We start from the raw sequence: 18,362 nt of genomic DNA on the forward strand, positions 1-18,362 counted from the left end.
CAGTCGCCGCCGTGCGCCCACCTCCAGGACTGCACCCTTTTTGCCGGAGCTTCACGAGGAGCTCGCAAAGTCCTGGAATGCGCCATTCTCCGCGAGGGTCTCGTCTCAGGCTTCTTCGACGCTCTCACAAGTTGACGGCGCGGCCGAGAAAGGCTACAACGCTATCCCTCCGGTGGAAGAGGCGGTCGCAGCGCACCTTTGCCCGCCTTCTGGTTGGCGCTCAAAGGCTGCCCTCCCGTCTAAGGCCTGCAGAGTGACGTCATCGCTGATCGGCCGCGCTTTCGCTGCCTCCGGTCAAGCTGCGTCCGCTCTGCACTCTATGGCCGTGCTGCAAATCCTCCAAGCTAATCTCCTCCGCGACATGGACGAGAAATGCTGTGACGCTGAGTTAATCACGGATTTGCGAAGCGCGACGGATCTCTCCCTTCGCGCCACCAAGACCGCAGCACAGGCCCTCGGACGCTCTATGGCCTCCCTCACGGTAGCTGAGCGCCACCTCTGGCTCACGCTCGCGGACATGCGAGAAACAGAGCGCGCGGCCTTCCTAAACGCCCCGCTCTCTCCGTCTGGGCTTTTCGGACCAGCGGTCAAGGGGATCGTCGACCGTTTCTCCGAAGTGCAGAAAACGACGCAGGCCATGAACCTTTTCCTGCCTCGACGCCCCGGCGCTAGCAATAGCTCCGCTGCTCGCCGTCCTCGTGACCAGCCAGCAACGAGCTCCGCGCAGCGCCCAGCGCGGCCCCCTTCGTCTCAGAGAAGACCGAGCGGCCGCCCCAGATCGCGCTCTTCCAGCCGTGGTAAGCCGCCTCCACCTCGGGGCCCCCGGCCTAGGATCACGCTGAAGCCCGAGCCTCCAAAGTCCTCCTAGCAAGAGGCGAGAAACGACGGTTAAGTCCCGCCGCGGCCGGACCACCGTCAAAACTCTTTTTCCTGTCAGCCCCCCACCACTGTGGCTGCTGCAGATGGATTTCACGCAGCCAACGAGCCGGCAAAAATGCCTTCTCGCCTGTCAATAACCGCCGTTTTTACGGCGAACCAGAGAAATCACAAAAGTTGCATTATTTCTGGTCGCACGGCTCGCGCCGTATGTGTTTCAAATGCAGTAAATGTGCCCACTTTTCTGTGTTCACCCCTGCACACAAGCACTATAAACCCTGTGTCCCCCACTCACATAAAGCGGCCACCGGCCGCTCGAGTGCTAGAGTTAGGTCACGTGTCCGCTTGTTTGCGTCCACGACTAACCACCACACGCGCTGTCACACATCCACTCTTAACCGGTCATGTTCCACGCGTAAGAGTTGTGCCCGCTCAAACGCGCTCACACATTTTCGCGAACATTATGCCTCAGGCGCCACGCGCCACGCCACACACCATTTATTTTCCGCCCAGGGTGGCCGGAGCGATGAGTGTAGGGCCGCACACAAGCCACTCCCCGCTCGAAGCGGCAGAGATGCAGTGTGTAGGGCGGCCAGCCATCGCGAGCGATCGGCTGGCCCACAGCACAGAGAGCGCGCGCACTGCGCCCGCCCCTCCTATACGGGCCGTCAAACCCGCGAAGCGCGGCGTTTCGAGCCCGGAGGCCGTTCTATCCCGTGTGGCGCACGCGAGAGCGTGGGAAGCCATTCCAGGTGTATCAGAATGGGTGCTGAAAACAGTGAAGCACGGCTACACTCTGCAGTTCGCTCGCCGCCCTCCGCGCTTCTGTGCGCGTACAGAGACGAGAGTGAGCGAGGAAGTAGCACATCTACTTCGAGCAGAAATAGCCACGCTGCTGTGCAAAGGGGCTATAGAACCGGTTCCCCACTCTATGAGCGAGTCAGGCTTTTACAGCCGGTATTTTCTCGTGCCAAAAAGGGATGGGTCGCTCAGACCGATTCTGGATCTGAGGCGTCTGAACAAAGCTCTTATGAAAAGATCGTTCAAGATGCTCACGACCAAGCAGATCCTCGCGCATATTCGCCCGAGAGACTGGCTAATCTCCCTAGATTTGAAAGATGCATATTTTCAAATCAAGATAACGCCGCGTCACAGGCCATTCTTACGATTCGCCTTCGACGGCCAGGCTTATCAATACACCGTCCTTCCGTTTGGCCTGTCACTAGCACCCCGTACATTTACGAAGTGCATGGACGCGGCCCTCGCTCCTCTGAGAAATCGAGGGATGCGAGTATTGAACTATCTGGACGATTGGCTCATCCTGGCGCAGTCGGAGGCCGAGCTCCTCGCCCACAGGGCAATGCTGCTCAGCCATCTGGACAGCCTAGGGCTCACGGTCAATTGGACCAAGAGCTCATTAGTGCCCACGCAATCAACCTCATTTCTGGGTTTGAATCTGGACACTGTGGCAATGTCAGCCCGCCTGTCACCCCATCGCGCGCGCCAAGTTCGGCGCATGGCTGCGTACTTTCGGCCAGGCAAAATCGCACCTCTCAAGCTGTTTCAGAGGATGCTGGGACGTATGGCCTCAGCTGCAGCTGTGCTCCAGCTGGGCTTAATGCGCATGCGCCCGCTGCAATGCTGGTTAAACGCCCGAGTGCCTCACAGGGCCTGGGCGTCCGGTGGCTTTAGGATCAGAGTGACTCAGGGCTGCGTGTCAGCCCTAGAGCCCTGGTTAGTAGCCGACTGGTACCAGAGGGGAGTGACGATGGGAGCCATCTCACACCGCAAGGTCATCTGGACAGACGCCTCCACCACGGGTTGGGGCGCCGTTTTCGAGGGCAGATCAGCCTCGGGCCTTTGGTCGAGCGAGGAAAAACTCCTACACATAAACTGTTTGGAGATGATAGCGGTAGAGAACGCGCTCAAGCAGTTTCTCCCGCTTATACGAGGACACCATGTGTTAGTCCGGTCGGACAACACCACAGTGGTGTCCTACGTGAACCGGCAGGGCGGTGTCAGGTCCAGAGGTCTGGGCAATCTGACAGAACGCCTGCTCGTGTGGGCACACAGCTCGCTGCGCTCGTTGAGAGCTGCACACGTGCCGGGCCACCTCAATGTGGGCCCGGACAAGCTGTCCAGGGGCCTCATTCTCCCAGGAGAATGGTCCCTGCACCCCCAGACAGTCCAGCTGGTATGGCGCCTGTTCGGCAGAGCGGAGCTCGACCTCTTTGCAACAAAAGAGAACGCCCGCTGCCCGACGTTTCTGTCCAAAAGCGAGGATGCGCTGTCCCAAACTTGGCCCAGCCTCCCGCTGTATGCTTTCCCGCCGATCTCCCTATTGCCCCAGGTCATAGCGAAAATCAGGGAAACGCGCCGTCCGGTGCTCCTTATAGCACCGCGCTGGGAGAACCAGATTTGGTACCCAGAGCTGGTGAAGCTGTCGCACTCACCCCCCTGGCCAGTTCCGCTGAGAGCAGACCTTCTCTCTCAAGCAGGAGGCTCAGTTTGGCATCCCCATCCAGAGCGATGGTCTCTGCATGTATGGGTGACCAACGGATACCCGTTGACCTGCCCGAAGGGGTTATGAACACGATTTCACACTCTAGAGCCCCCTCGACGAGGCGGTTATATAGTTCTAAGTGGTCGGTGTTCACTGAGTGGTGTGTTTCCAAGGGATTGGACCCACAGCAATGTGGGGTCCAGCGGGTGCTCTCCTTCCTCCAAGAGCTTTTGGAATTGGGCAGGTCCCCTTCCACGCTCAAAGTGTATGTGGCGGCTATAGCAGCGTTCGCTCAGACGACGCTAGGTAGCACGCTAGGAAGGAACGAGCTCATCGTCCGTTTCCTCAGAGGAGCCAGACGGATGAATCCCCCGCGGCCCCCGTCGGTTCCTATATGGGATCTGGCCTTGGTCCTAGAGGCCCTGAAGGCTCATCCCTTTGAACCGCTCGAGACTGTGGAACCAAGGTTCCTTTCGCTGAAAACCACGTTTCTGATAGCTCTGGCTTCAGTGAAACGCGTGGGGGATCTACACGCGCTCTCAGTGAGCCCGACGTGTATGGAGTTCGGTCCTAATGACTCTAAGGTCATTCTCAGACCGAGGCATGGTTATGTCCCCAAAGCGATCGGCACTCCCTTCAGGGCGCAGATTATCTCCCTCTCGGCTCTGCCAGCATCCGATGAGGGGGACGGTGGCAATTTCCTCTGCCCTGTCAGGGCATTGAGGGTTTATGTCACACGCTCCGCCGCCTTCAGGCGTTCTGAGCAGCTATTTGTTTCGTTTGGTGGGCGCACTAAAGGTCTCGCCTCCTCGAAACAGACCCTGTCCAGGTGGATAGTGGACGCGATTGCAACTGCATACGCTTCCAAACACCTGCAGTGCCCGCTAGGTGTCAGAGCACACTCCACCAGAGGCATGGCCTCTTCGTGGGCTTGGGCCAGAGGGATTTCCATCCACGATATCTGTATGGCGGCAGGCTGGGCCTCCCCGTCTACGTTCGTGAGATTTTACAATCTGGAAGTTCCTGCCTTACAGGCGAAAGTGTTATCAGTTCAATAGGGCCGTTGGTTCTGCCCAGTGATTCTGCGCAGACATAGCTCACATACTGGTAGTAAGTTCGGTACTAGGCTCATGTGAATTTGAAGGAGACCGGCGGTGCCGTTCCCTCATTTACGAGACGAGCTGTTGTGAGTTTGAAGGTGACCGGCGGTGCCGTTACCTCACTCATATAACAAGATATTGTGAATTTGAAGGCGACCGGCGTTGCCGCTCCCTCATTCATGAGACAAGGTGTGGTGAATTTGAAGGAGACCGGCAGGTGCCGTTCCCTCATTCATGGGACAGGGTGTTGTAACCACCCGTCGTAAACCACCCGTCAGTTCGAATGAAGTGTCTGTATATGTGGTGGCCCGTTTTTTCTTTACCGGCCACCCTGCCCGAGCAGTGTTATGGTCCCCGGTTCCCTGGGATACATATGCTGTATGCGAGGCGCGCACGGCGTTGACAATATGTTCCCGTAGCGTAAGGAACTTACGCAATACGAGAGAACCTCTCGTAAGAGAACGATACTCGGTTACTTAACGTAACCTCGGTTCTCTCTAGAAGAGGGAACGAGTATTGCGTTCCTTGCCGTGCGCCCCGCTGGCTTTTACGCTTCAGAACTAAGAAAACCGAATATGCAGCCCGTGAGCCCTGCTTATATACACGTGGCCACGCCCCACCTGTAGGCAAATGAAGCCAGGTGGGCGCGAAGCGCCCTCATTGGTCGCCACGTCACGCGGGCTCACCGATAGGCTGCTGCAGTTGCCAGCAGAGCAGCCAATAGCACGCTGGAATAGCCTGCTATGGTCTGCCAGGCTGCCGCACTGCGTTGACAATGTTACAAAATTAAGGATAATTTTGGGTTTTTCAGAAATCTCGAAGAAAGAATACTTTCCGTAGCGTAAGGAACTTACGCAATACTCGTTCCCTCTTCTAGAGAGAACCGAGGTTACGTTAAGTAACCGAGTATCGTTTTATTTTTCAATAAAAGTTGCTGTTCATATTAAATATCACTACTTGTTCCACCTAGAATTTCAAGATTTAGTTCAGATTTTCAAATCTAATTTAATTTATGTTTATTAACAAATTACCGTGCCCCCATTTTAATGTCTCTTTGATTGAAATCCCACGGTAGAATTTGTCACTTGTTATTAGAAAATTATATTTATAGAACGTGATCGAACATGACATTAACGGTAATATAATAATCTGTATTGTTTTTCATTATAAATTAACTGTTGCAGCTATAGTCTGCTTAGTTGACTTGAATTTAGTTTTTGGGGAGAAGTTTTGATGTTCAGTGGAGTAGTAAAGTCATGTCTTGTATGAACACCTCCATCCTGTTGACACAATTTCAGTGCAGAGAGAGGTGCAAGTTGCTTTTTTCCTTTCTCTTTTCCCTTGAGGACGAAATGAAAGAGGGATGAAATGGGGCTTGTGCTGTCTCTTGAAAGATGACTTGTTGAATTGTTTCATTTAGCCTTTGACCCTACCACAAGCCCTTTGGAAAAACGTGTACCCGTGTATGTTTTGTGTGTGTGTGTTTGTAATCACGCAGATCATCAGTCACACCGGTTTGGTCAGAGTGGAATGGAATCTCACTCCTCTTTCCTTATTGCATTTCTCCTCATCATTTCCTCTGCGTTTGTGTGTGCTCTCAAAGCATGCGCCTCTATGGATGTGTGGACTCATTCCATGCCAATGTGAAAATGCCCTCATTCACTGGGGAATTCTAAAGCCATGATCAGCCTCTTTTCATTCCCTCCACTCGTGCTGCGGAAACAAAAGAGAGAAGGAAAATGGTCTCCGGTTCTCTAGCGCCACCCTTTCATCACCGTTGATAATCAGCTGTCTTCATTTACTAAATTTAGACACTTTATGATCAAGATCCACTCCCCAAATTGAGCAGTGGACCATCGTACATTATCTGCAAAACTGGTCTGGGATCAGCAACTTGGACGAAACTCCACAACTGCTTCCACAAAAAGAGTCCTTCATTGATATTCAATGTAGATCTCTTTCCACTGTCCCGGCAAACTCTCACAACAGGTTTGTTCTGCTTCTTCTGCATATTCATGAGCCCTCATTCTGATACCACCACAAATCACATTTTGAGTCATGTCTTGTGGAGCCGAGGTGATGATTATGTATTGGGTGTGTGCACAGCTTTGGGGAGCGATAGATGCCACACTAAGTGTGTGTGTGTGGAGGGTTAAAAAAGCAGACGGTAAGTGTTGTGAATAGAGAGAGAGATTAATGAGACAGATTCGGTCTCGTTCGATGACAGCAGGGATACAGATGTCCCAGCGCAGTATGTGGCCTCCGAACAAAACTACTAGAGTTACAGAGAGAGGGAGAGAGATAGGAAAGGGGAGTTATTTTAGTAAGAGATAAAGTTAAGGAGAAGCAGAGAGGGGAAATGGTTACATTTTAAGTGAGTTTATTTATTTATTAAATTCAAATCACATTTAATTTTGCAGCGCTTCTCAAAATACAGATCGTTTCAAAGCAGCTTTACAGAAAATGCATTTCTACATTACAATTTGTCCAAATTATGTATTTCAGAAATGTACATATACAAATCACACAGTTAGCTAACAATGTATTCATTTAAATAATGTATTAATTTAAGGCAGAAACGATGAGCTCATTGAAATAAAGTATACATGTTTTTAACAAATGATTAGAATATATAGAAAAATTTAGCAAAAAAATAAATTATGCACTGTTCAATGCAAAATGTCTTACACTCAAACTGTGATGAAAAATGCTCAGGTCATATATTTTTCTGATTCATGTTTCAAATAAAATATGCTTAATAAAATTAAATTCCAAAATGATTCCAAATAAAATAATGCTTTATTTAGATGCTGTTTGAGAACTAGAATTGGTCGACAATAATTGTAATTAAGTCTGTTTTTCTTTGAAATATGTGACCCTGGACCACAAAACCAGTCCTAAGTTGCACAGGTATATTTGTGGCAATAGCCAACAATATTGTATTGGTAAAAATTATAGTTTTTTCTTTTATGCCAAAAATCATATTAGGCAAAGATTACGTTCCATGATGATTTTTTTGTAAATATTTATTATTAGTAGTAATCTGCATTGCTAAGGACTTCATTTGGACAACTTTAAAGGCGATTTTCTCAATATTTCGATTTTTTTGCACCCTCAGATTCCAGTTTTTTATAAAAATATTGCCGCAAAATATTGTCCAATCCTAACAAACCAAAAAATACATCGGTGGAAAGCTTATTTATTCAGCTTTCATATGATGTATAAATCTCAATTTCAAAAATTGACCCGTATGGCTGGTTTTGTGGTCCAGGGTCACATATGAGATTATTCGCCCTTTTAACGGTACAATTATGCTACAGTCAGTGCATTGAAAACCTTTATTAATCTATGTATGCCATATTTCTATATTTCTTTAGGGATTTGGCAATTGCTTTCTCTGTTGTAAATTACTTTTATTTGATGGACCCTAAATGGACACGTCTTTGCCAATTTTTTTTTGTTGTGAACGTGATTGTCCTTTTACCTGCTAAACAGGATCATGGGTAATGTCTTATATCAGAGGCAGGTGTAGGTAGTGACAGTTAAAGATTATTTCACTCAGCTTCTCAGTCCACACCCCACATTGTCTCCGCCTTATCTCACTCCACCAGTCCTTCTTGACAGCGCTTATAGAAGAAGTCACAGTGGCGACAATTAGCCTTTCTGTAATCCCGTAGCTTGTCTTGTCCTGTGGCAACACCACCTGTCAGGACACAAGGCCTTTGTTGTGGTGTGAGTGGCTTTTTCTAAATGTCCTGTGTCAGAATGCCGTCCTGATGTCGGAAAATTTTCACCACAGGTTTGTGTCCTTAGAACTCATTCAGTATAAAAAAAAAAGCTTTTTGAAAGGCAGCATGCTCACTTCTCAGGATTTTTTTCTTTTTGACATGTCTGTGACATGTCTGTTTGAGTATGTCTGTTTCTTTTGTGTTTCTGTCGGTTATTGTATCCAGATTGACAAAAACGTATTTGTTCAATATCTTTTGATGGGTTTTTAAGGGTAAGGATTAAGGAAGGAAGAAATTCTGATTAGATATGTCAGGTTTACAAAGGGTTTTGTAATATTTGTATTCATTTGGTAGATGCTGTTATCCAAAGTGAATTCATTTCAAAGTGCGCTTTGTATGCTTTGAATTTTATTGGTATATAACTATCATTGGTTATATTTTTATTGTATAACCATTGAATGTAATGGCAATGAATTTCAAGGCATGTTTATTTATTTTATGTTTGTTACCCTCTGAATTAAAGGATTATTTCACTTCAAAATGAACATTTCCTGATAATACCAATTAGACCCCCCCCCCCCTTAAATATTTTGTTGAACATCAGAAAGTGTAACAAAATAGAAACATTCCAACATGTTCATCACATAATTAATAAATCATAAGTAATCATATCACTGTATTATTTTAAAGATTGGAAACGCAACTAATCAATTGTTGAACTGTCCAAAAAAAACAAAAACACATTTATTTGCGTTGTCGATAATGCATGATATTTTCAGGAACATCTTATTTAATTTTTGAGTAAGTTGATATAGAAACGTATTGAACATACTGGAATCATGCTTTGACTTTTTAGTTTTGTCAGCTGTATTTTCAGATTGCAGCAGTTTTCATCTTCGCAGTAGACTTGCACATAGGCCTATTGCTACAGCGGTTCTCGTGTTCAGAATCACCAGTACAGAACCGAGAACTGTTTCTTTCGGACATGTTCGATACTGAGAACTGTGTCTGAGAGGCGTTTGCTTACAAAGGCAAGTGGCGTTTAGCAGTTTCTGCCAACTAACTGTTATTTCGGAATTGGCTGTGGCTGGGATTTAGCGGATTTAGCATTTGCTGAATGTATACTCTGTGCCGAGAGCATTCGCTCAATATGATTGTCTCGTTTTTGACGGAAGTGGCGTTTGCCGGCTTTTGCATCTGAACTATTCATATAAATATATATACACACATGCATACACACACTTTTAGTTTTGGGGTGAAACATCCCAGCTAAGAGCTGTCCACATTCACCATGGGAAACCAAAATGTAAAGCTGTCAATATCAGTTTTTGTTTTTATAGTATGTACCATTTCCAAATAGTTCATTAAGTTTTCAGTTTTCATCAGAACTTTGACTGGATTGTAGAAGCTTAGTTAGGGCATTCACTCTTTTGTCCGTGAGGCACTTAATTTGCCCTGAAATCTGAAAGAACTTTGTCCCAGCTTGCAGGACAGTGCAACAGGTCCTCGTGCAGTGTGTTTGTGTTATTTTGCACCATCCACTCCTGCTTTGGGTTTTAACAAGATGCCCAGTCCCTCCAGATGAAAACCAGCCCTACAGCATGATGCTGCCACCACAATACTTCACTGCTGGTATGGTGTTTTTGGTTGGTATTCTATTATTTTCTTGTTTATTTTTTTGGGGGCAGTGTAAGCTCTGCACCACTTCACTTAGAATTTTGGATAAAAAGTCTAGATTTCTGAATTCCACAGTTCTCTCTAAAATATCTGCTTGAAAGGATTCCATACAGTTTTTATGATAATCAATCCAAAAAGATGCCTCAAAACGGTCTTTTCTGAAGAATTCAGTCTGTACTTGACAGAATCCTACTCTCTAAGCAACCCCCGCACAAACACACACACACACATATACTTAAACAATGCTGATGATAGAAGATGTGCTTTGTCTCCTTCAGCAAGGCCCACCTTAGGGACAATCTGTCAACAACATCCGTCACATCACCTAAACAAAGCACCTGCCGAAGGTGAGCTGGAGAAAGCGAGACAGGAGATGATTAAAATAAAAGCTCTCAATAGATAGACCTTATCCAAAGCAAGCGCCATCTTTTATTTATAACGCGAATGAGTGCGAGGGTGTGAGGGATAGACATACATCTCTTCAGTGGGTTGTACTGTTATTTCATGTGTTTTTGGATTGTTCTGCTGATGAAACGCTGCAAACAATATCTTCAGTAGACACACAACTCCAGACAACACGAGCTGTGGAAAATAAGTGATCTAGGAGCTTTATACAGCTTTTTACAGTGGATGCCATTGAAATCATACGTACGTATACAAAATGTACGTCTATCTCCACAGCCTCTCTTTCATACATGTCATGGCGCTGCTCTGAATAAGGTCAATAGTATGATTTATTCTTTAGACAACTACTAGACACATTTGGCTATTCCTGTTCTTAAAAGTGACAGCATGGTCCCTTTTTTTGAGGGAAATAAAAGCAGAAAAAATAGAATAGAATGAATGAAGGAAGAAAAAAAAACGTCTGAGGAATCAAACATGAAATATCAGAGGAATCAAGAGGAAACAGTCTTTGTAGTTTGGACACTGTTCCTCTCTTTTCCTCTACGCTTGGCTGGTCCCTCACATCGTGGTCAGTACAGCACATCATTAATGCCGGTCTGATTGACAGCTAAACTGACAGCCAAGCTGTTTGGACATTGTGGGTGGAAACCCTTTTTTTCCTCATTTTCCTAAAGAAGACTGACAAGCGCACAAAAGAGACCGGAGGAGAAATGACATGTTCAGTGTGTATGTGTGTGTGCTCAGCACATGAGCACTATTTGTGCTGAGATACTTTTATTCATTAGCATTTGCATAGGGATCCATGTCGTTGCACAAACCCAATCCTGTTCCTGGAGGCCCACCAACAGTACACATTCTAAATCTTCCTAATCAAACACACCTGGTTGAACTCTGGCTCATTCACGCTACCACCTGGGACGATACCCTTTAAAAGTGTTCTAATATGTACCGTTTAGGTACTAATATGTACACTTTTGGTACCTTTGAGATCTAATATGCAGTCTTCAAGTATAAAGGTGTGCCTTTTGATAGGGCACCGTCCCAGTGATGGATTTTGTACCTTTTTTGTTTTCTGAGAGCATTGGTAAAGACTCCCAAGATCTGAAATAATGGATTGGATAAGGGGGACATTCAAAATGTGTACTGGTGGGAAACACTGGTCTAAGTAAAGGTGCACCTTTTGATAGGGTACCGTCCCAGTGACAGATTTTGTACCTTTTTTTGTTTTCTGAGAGCATTGGTAAAGAATCCCAAGATCTGAAATGGATGGATTGGATAAGGGGGACATTCAAAATGTGTACTGTTGGGAAACACTGGTCTAAGTCAGGGGTGTTCAATTCTGCTCGTGGATGGCAAATGTCCTGCAGAGTTTCCAACCTGCCTGCCTGCCTCACTTGCCTGGAAGTTTCTAGTAATCCTAAATACCTTTATTTAGCAGGTGTGTTTTAATTACAAATGGAGTTTACCTCTGCAGGATTGAGGCCCTGGTCTAGGATTGGATACCTCCGTGATGTTGGTCCCGCAGATACTGAGTATCTGTCAGCCAAGTTTTGTAATGTGTTCCACACCGTTGGCACAATTCACACAACCACGGGCAGCTTTTCGGCCGATTAAGCATGTTGAATTAGCATCATAGCTGTCGGTGAGAGAGACCACTCTGATTGGCTGTTCAGCTAAGTGAACCAGTGCACAAGAAGGGAAAAAAAAGTGACAAAAGCAAGCAAACGATGAAGTCAACAGAGCACAATCAAAAGGTTCTTCTAATTGTACATCTTCTTGATAAGAAGGGAAGGTCAACTTTTGAACATGATTTCTATTTAAAATTAGCAGCAGGTGCTGCTTTGTTTACGACTTGTGGATCTTTCTGGCCCAGACAAAGGCAATGCAACCATACAGTCGGCTTTCGTCACCGCTAGTTCTTTGATGTTGGCTAGATATGTCACAGCCTATAGTATCATGGAAAAATAACTCTTGTTTTTTTGTTTAAAAAGTTATATGTCCCCACAAACATTGAATTGCCCCTTTATCCCCCTCCACCCACACCACCCCTTGCGTTACTCAGACAGCAAATCAGAGGAGGTGGCAATGTTGAGCTGCATGAATAAGCTTGAAAAGAAGTGCTTTTTTTGCCTGCTTTCTTTCTAATGCTAACAAACATCTATCTTGTCAAGCCTGGGGTGACCTCCGCACGATGTTTCAATTTGGGCTCGCTGACAGAGCCATCACTTGCCTCCTTTCTGTCAGACTCCTCCAGTCCACAATAAATGCAGCTAAATAATGCAACGTGCCCTTGAGTTTACACACTCCTCTGATCATCCTTTTAAACAAATGAGTGCCCAGAGCCATAACATCTGAAGTGTTGTCAACTTTGGGCGGAAAGAAAGCAGGGCACACATATATAAAAGACAAATTATTGCTGATGATAAGCGAGAGAGGGATAGGGGAAAAAGAGGGGGAATATGAGAACAAGAAACATTGGAGCATATAGTAGTGTGTTGACTTGAAAATCATAGTGTGCAGTAGGTTAAATAGTGTAGGTCTTTATGCTGAATGGTGAAAATTGTATCAGGTTAATTTGAGGCTCAAATCACAGTATCGAATTACTAATGAAAATGTTTTTTTTTTTTGGGGGGGTACACCATCTAGAGCCAAAAGTATTGTAGAAATTCCTGTATTGAACTGCTAGCCTAGCACTTACACATAACATTACCTCCTGTATGCTTTCCCACAATTTCATTACAAAGTGCATGTTGTTCATTAGTGTTATTTGGTGCGTGCGATTTAAAATTTCACTGTGACATAGAACACAATGTATTAAGTGACCAATTTATTTAAAGTTGACATGAACGTGAAATTGCACATATTTAATTTCTCAAAACATGTGGTCTTATTGTGAAGGATTCAGTGCATATTATTATATAAGAATTACATTTTTCAATCATATTTGACTCCATTTAAAGGTTTCGAAAGTGATTGAAACATTAAATAATCGAAATGAGCTTTGATCAATTGGAAGTTTTTTGAATTTGAGTTCTTGCATTTGTACACCTTTGTGCAAGGATAAAAACAGAGCATCATGAAGGACAGAAGTAAAGAGAGCGTCACACCTGTGACCTTGTTATTAATATAATGATGGAATGAAGTAGAAATTGAGGTCCAACGTTATATGGAATGCCCTTAATATACGTGTGTGCTCTCGTTCTGCCTTCACATTCAGCCTACTCTCTTCCATGAAAATACAATTTTTCTGTGTGCTCTGTTTTTTGTTATTCATTAAAAATTCAGATCATTAGCTTTGCAACATGCTAATGATGAATTGGTGTTATTTTAGTATTTATATTTTGAACTGGCTTTTATTTTTTTATTTTGGTTATTTTTTTATTTTAAGTTTTAGTCATTTTTTTTAGCTTTATTTCCATTTTAGTTATTGTACTACTTCAACTTACAACTTTTTATTTCAGTTAGTTGCCAGTGCACCATTTCTGATTTGTTTTTCATTTAATATTTAGTTTGTGTGTTTTTGTACTTTATTTTAATAAATTAAAAGAAAAAAAAAAGTTGTATTTATACTTTTAGTTAACAATAACAACACTGCAACAAACTATTAAAATCAATTGAAGGTCTAGCTATTATGCGTAGTGCTATTTGTGTGAGTGGTTTTTATTTTAATTTTTTTTTTTTTTTGCTTTATTTCCATTTTAGCTTAATAATTTTACTACAACTTAATAAATGAAAGAAAACAATTTTTGTTGATACTTTGTTAAAGGGATAGTTCACCCAAAAACGAAAATTTGATGTTTTGGGGATGAATGGGGTCCAATTCTATTAGAGTAAAAAAAACATGCACATACAACTTTAAATTAAACCCTGCGGCTCGTGGCGACACATTGATGTCTTAAGACATGAAACGATCGGTTTCTGCGAGAAACCAAGCAGTATTTATGCTATTATTTCACCTCATATCAGACAAATGTCATCAGCTCTCCAGTCCGCCATAACTTCCTGCGAATAAGGTCAAAATACCAGTGCGATCATAGATATATACATAGATGCCTCATTAGTGCCTGCAAGGATCGGTCGAATGAGGAATCTACATAAATATTTCTATGATCGCGCTGGTATTTTGACCTTACTCGCAGGAAGTTATGGCGGTCTGGAGAGCTGATGACATTCGTCTGATATGAGGTGAAATAATAGCATAAATACCGTTCGGTTTCTCGCAGAAACCGATCGCTTCGTGTCTTAAGACATCAATGTGTCGTCACGAGCCACAGGGTTTAATTTGAAGTTGTCTGTGCATGTTTTTTTTTTACTCTAATAGAATTGGACCCCATTCACATGCATTATACGACTAACAGACGCAACGAATGGAGTTAAAAATCTTAATTTGTGTTCTACTGAAGAAACAAAGACACCTACATCTTGGATGCCCCGGGGGTAAGCAGAAAAACATAAAATTTTCGTTTTTGGGTGAACTATCCCTTTAACAATAACAACACTGCAAAACATTATTAAAATCAATTGAAGGTCAAGCTCTGGCGGAATGCTATTTGTGTGATGCCTGAGCTGCTATAGAAATGGTTAACTATCCTAATAATATACCACTAGACAACTCCTGCCCTGAGTTTGTTTTGAACTCATCGGGTGCTGCCTAGTATTTCCTTTAGTCATGCATTTTTCCGTCAACAAGCAATCTTTATGGTGACATTTACAGAATGTCTTTCTTAGACTGTAAACAAAAAAGAAATAAGATGTTGCCTTTTGCAGTTACCGCTCAGTTCAGCTTCCTATCCTGACCTGAAGTCACTTTTGATACACTTTTTTGTTTAGTTATGGCTAAGGTTTTTTCCCCATGCTCTTTCTTCTAGAACATGTTGGCAGAGAAGGTGGAGCAAATGATGGAGTGGAGTTCCCGCCGTTCTGTGATCCGTATGAACGGGGATAAGTTCCGGCGGTTCGTCAAAGCTCCACCCCGGAACTATTCCGTTATTGTGATGTTCACCGCGCTACAACCCCAGAGACAATGTTCTGTCTGCAGGTGAGACACACACATTCATCTTTTAATGTCTATCCACAGGTATAATGCTGTATTTACTGAAGTCAAACGATAATACCAGGCGTAAACACGGTCATAGATAAAGATTTGATCTGCCCCAGAGCACCACCGGAAAACCTTCTACATCTGTCTATTCCCAAGCAGCCTCCATTCCAGAAATCATTCCCATCTATTTATCCCCCGACAGCTACTTAGCCCCCATCCACTCACCTCACATCCATCTCTTCCCTCATTATCCTTCAATCGTTGGCTAAAATGACTCCATGCTCGTACAGTCGTGTTCCTCAGCTGAATGTCAAGCCTTGGAGTGTAAACCACTCCCACTAGTCCTAATCAGAATTCTCAGACATCATCTTCCAGCTTCATTGAATAAAGATAACGGACTGAAACAGTTGTGTGCTACCAAAATAGAGGAAGTTAATTTAAAGCAGATCGACCTTTAAACGCCCAGTCACTCTATCATGTCAACGTGACCCCTAATGCTTTTTTAATTATCTGCTGTCTACTCAAATCACATCTTTTATATATATATTCAAATTTTTTTACTCCTTATTTGCCCTCAATCCTTATCCCTGTTGATCCTTAATTGTTTTCTTTCTCCCTCCATTATTTTGTCTTGAATACTGTAGGCAAAGCTAACAATGGTTGACTAAAGTTACATTCAGTCTGAAGGTAAATGTGGCCCAAATTTGTTTGCTCACATGTGACTGTTTTTCTCATGACATTGTGAACAGCACAAACCACATGAAATCTGATCTTTTCAACTCCCATGTGGGCCACTTCCATATGTGGTACTAAATACGATAACAGGTCAGATGTTTTGTTGAATTCATGCAACTTTTTTGCGTCACTCAAGAGCAACATTCGTCACTGCACTCATGGGAGTCACTTCAAAGATTTTACATACCCGAAGTTATCAAGATAGTTGTGAAAGGTTGTCAGTGATAGGACAGTGATGTGTCAGAACTCATACAGTAAATAGTACAGTGACCACTGTATATACAAACAAAACACAAGGACTCACATCATAAATGTTTAAAAACTCTTGCCTCTTTTTTGCATCCTCATCTTTGTTTTTTATATTGCCTGCGCATAAATTTGCAGCAGATCACACTATAAATAATCACGTAATCATTTACTTTAATGTTCTCCGTGTTTACTTCCGTATGACAGCGTGCTGCATGGCGTCTTTTTATTGTTCTTTTGCACATGTGAGTCAGTTCAGGAGCATGATCTGTTCACACTGGAATCTGATATAGGCCACATTTATAACAACAATGTGAACAGCTATACAAAAAATTCGGATCGGAGCAATAAATCGGATTTGACCACTAAGGCTCACAGTGTGAACAGAAGTTGACTAGTCTATCTGTAACTTTAGACGTTAGATAGTTTGCATGGAATAGTTCTTCCTTAAATGTATCCTCACTATAGCATTGTTGCTACATCCATACAGATTCAGACAGATTTCTTTTAACGGTAGTGACCCGCGGGATTCCCGAAAAAATGTCAGCCTCTAATCCACACGGCTCCGGGGGGTTAATAAAGGCCTGATGTGAATTGATGGGTTTGTTTTAGAAAAATATTATACTTTATAAAGTTTTAAATATGGATATCCAGCTTCCAGTGGGCTACTTTCCATATTCAACTTACAAAGTAAGTGTAACGCCTCTGGCAGTTCACAAAGCTTGCGCTACGTCCAACGTCATTGTCACACCAGTTACGCTTTTTCCGTAAGTTGAATACGGAAGGTGGTCCGCCAGAAGCTAGATATTTTATAATGTGTTAAATTTGGATATTTTTCTTACACAAACCCATCGATTCGCTTAAGAAGGCCTTTATTAATTCCCCCGAACCGTGGTTTACTTTTATAATAGCACTGTTTTGGGATTCAAATTTTGGGCTGCCATTTACTGCCATTATAATGCTTGGATTAGCCAGGACAATTTTTAATATAACTCCGATTGTATTCATCTGAAAGAAGAATATCATATAGATTTAGGATGGCTTGAGTGTGAGTAAATCATAGGGTAATTTTCATTTTGGGGTGAACTATCCTTTTAAAAATGCATCTCAAGACCCCTCAATTCTGTTGCATGTTTTCCCCAATTTTATTTAAATTCTTATTAAAATCCATTATACAACCTGAATTTCATGTCTGCATGTTGTCCAAGGGTTTTTAAAAGTTTTAAAATGTCTTAGTCAATTTTCAGAATTGAAGGCCGTAAAATGTCTTTAAATATATTAAATAGCATAGGGGGGGGGGGGGCTTAAATGTCATAATCAGAGAACAGGAAATGCTTCTCAAATACCAATTTAGTGCTGTACTTTTTGTCATCTCCCCCAAAGGTGTTCATGAAATGCCATTTTATAAAGTCCCGAAGGACTTTGCTCTCCAGAGCACTTTTGACTGCAGTAAAGTCTCAATGACAGATCAGTTAACGTCAGCTCAGCCTTGCTTTTAGAAAATGGACACTCAGCATTACATGAAACATTAATGTGTATAATCATGCATATTTAAACTTGTTTGTTTTTACCACCTGCAGAGTGCTCTGCTTTATTGATGTGTATGGGTACATTTAGTTTATTGATGCATCTAGCAAGTCTTTTTTAACCGGACGCTTTCAATCTGTAAATACATGTTTATTTAGCACTATTTGGTTGGGATTTGTTTTCTGAACAATATGTATTTATTTATTTATTTATTTATTTATTTTAAAGTTACAATTATTAACATAGGATGCCCATCATTTCATAAACTGATCCAGAGGGCATTGGGATCCCTGTAGATTTTACTAAGGACTAGGACACACTAGACGATTTTCAAACCTTAACCAATTTTAAAACTGTGGGAGACCACAGACATGAGGGCAGTTTCAACTGATTTTTAGCATTATAATCCTTTGAAGGCACACACTATAATTTTCGTCCAGACCTCAAGACCACACACCTGTCGATTAGTTACAGTTTCACAGTGAGACGAGATCTCTTGGAGACTTGAAAGATCATCTTTCTCA

General features: G+C 43.4%; 1 protein-coding gene across 1 annotated transcript in view; it reads left to right on the forward strand.

Annotated features, from left to right (window-relative positions):
- The window catches only part of tusc3 (tumor suppressor candidate 3), a gene marked incomplete at both ends in the record, with an annotated part of 122,753 nt that overhangs the window by 32,262 nt on the left and 72,129 nt on the right, over nt 1-18,362 (forward strand). The window contains one exon of the mRNA XM_079813141.1: nt 15,158-15,327. Coding sequence (XP_079669267.1) covers nt 15,158-15,327 — 170 coding nt within the window. The remainder of the gene's footprint in view (nt 1-15,157; nt 15,328-18,362) is intronic.

This window comes from Gobio gobio (genome assembly GCF_949357685.1).
Source record: "Gobio gobio genome assembly, chromosome: 3".
In the NCBI taxonomy this organism is placed as follows: Eukaryota; Metazoa; Chordata; class Actinopteri; order Cypriniformes; family Gobionidae; genus Gobio; species Gobio gobio.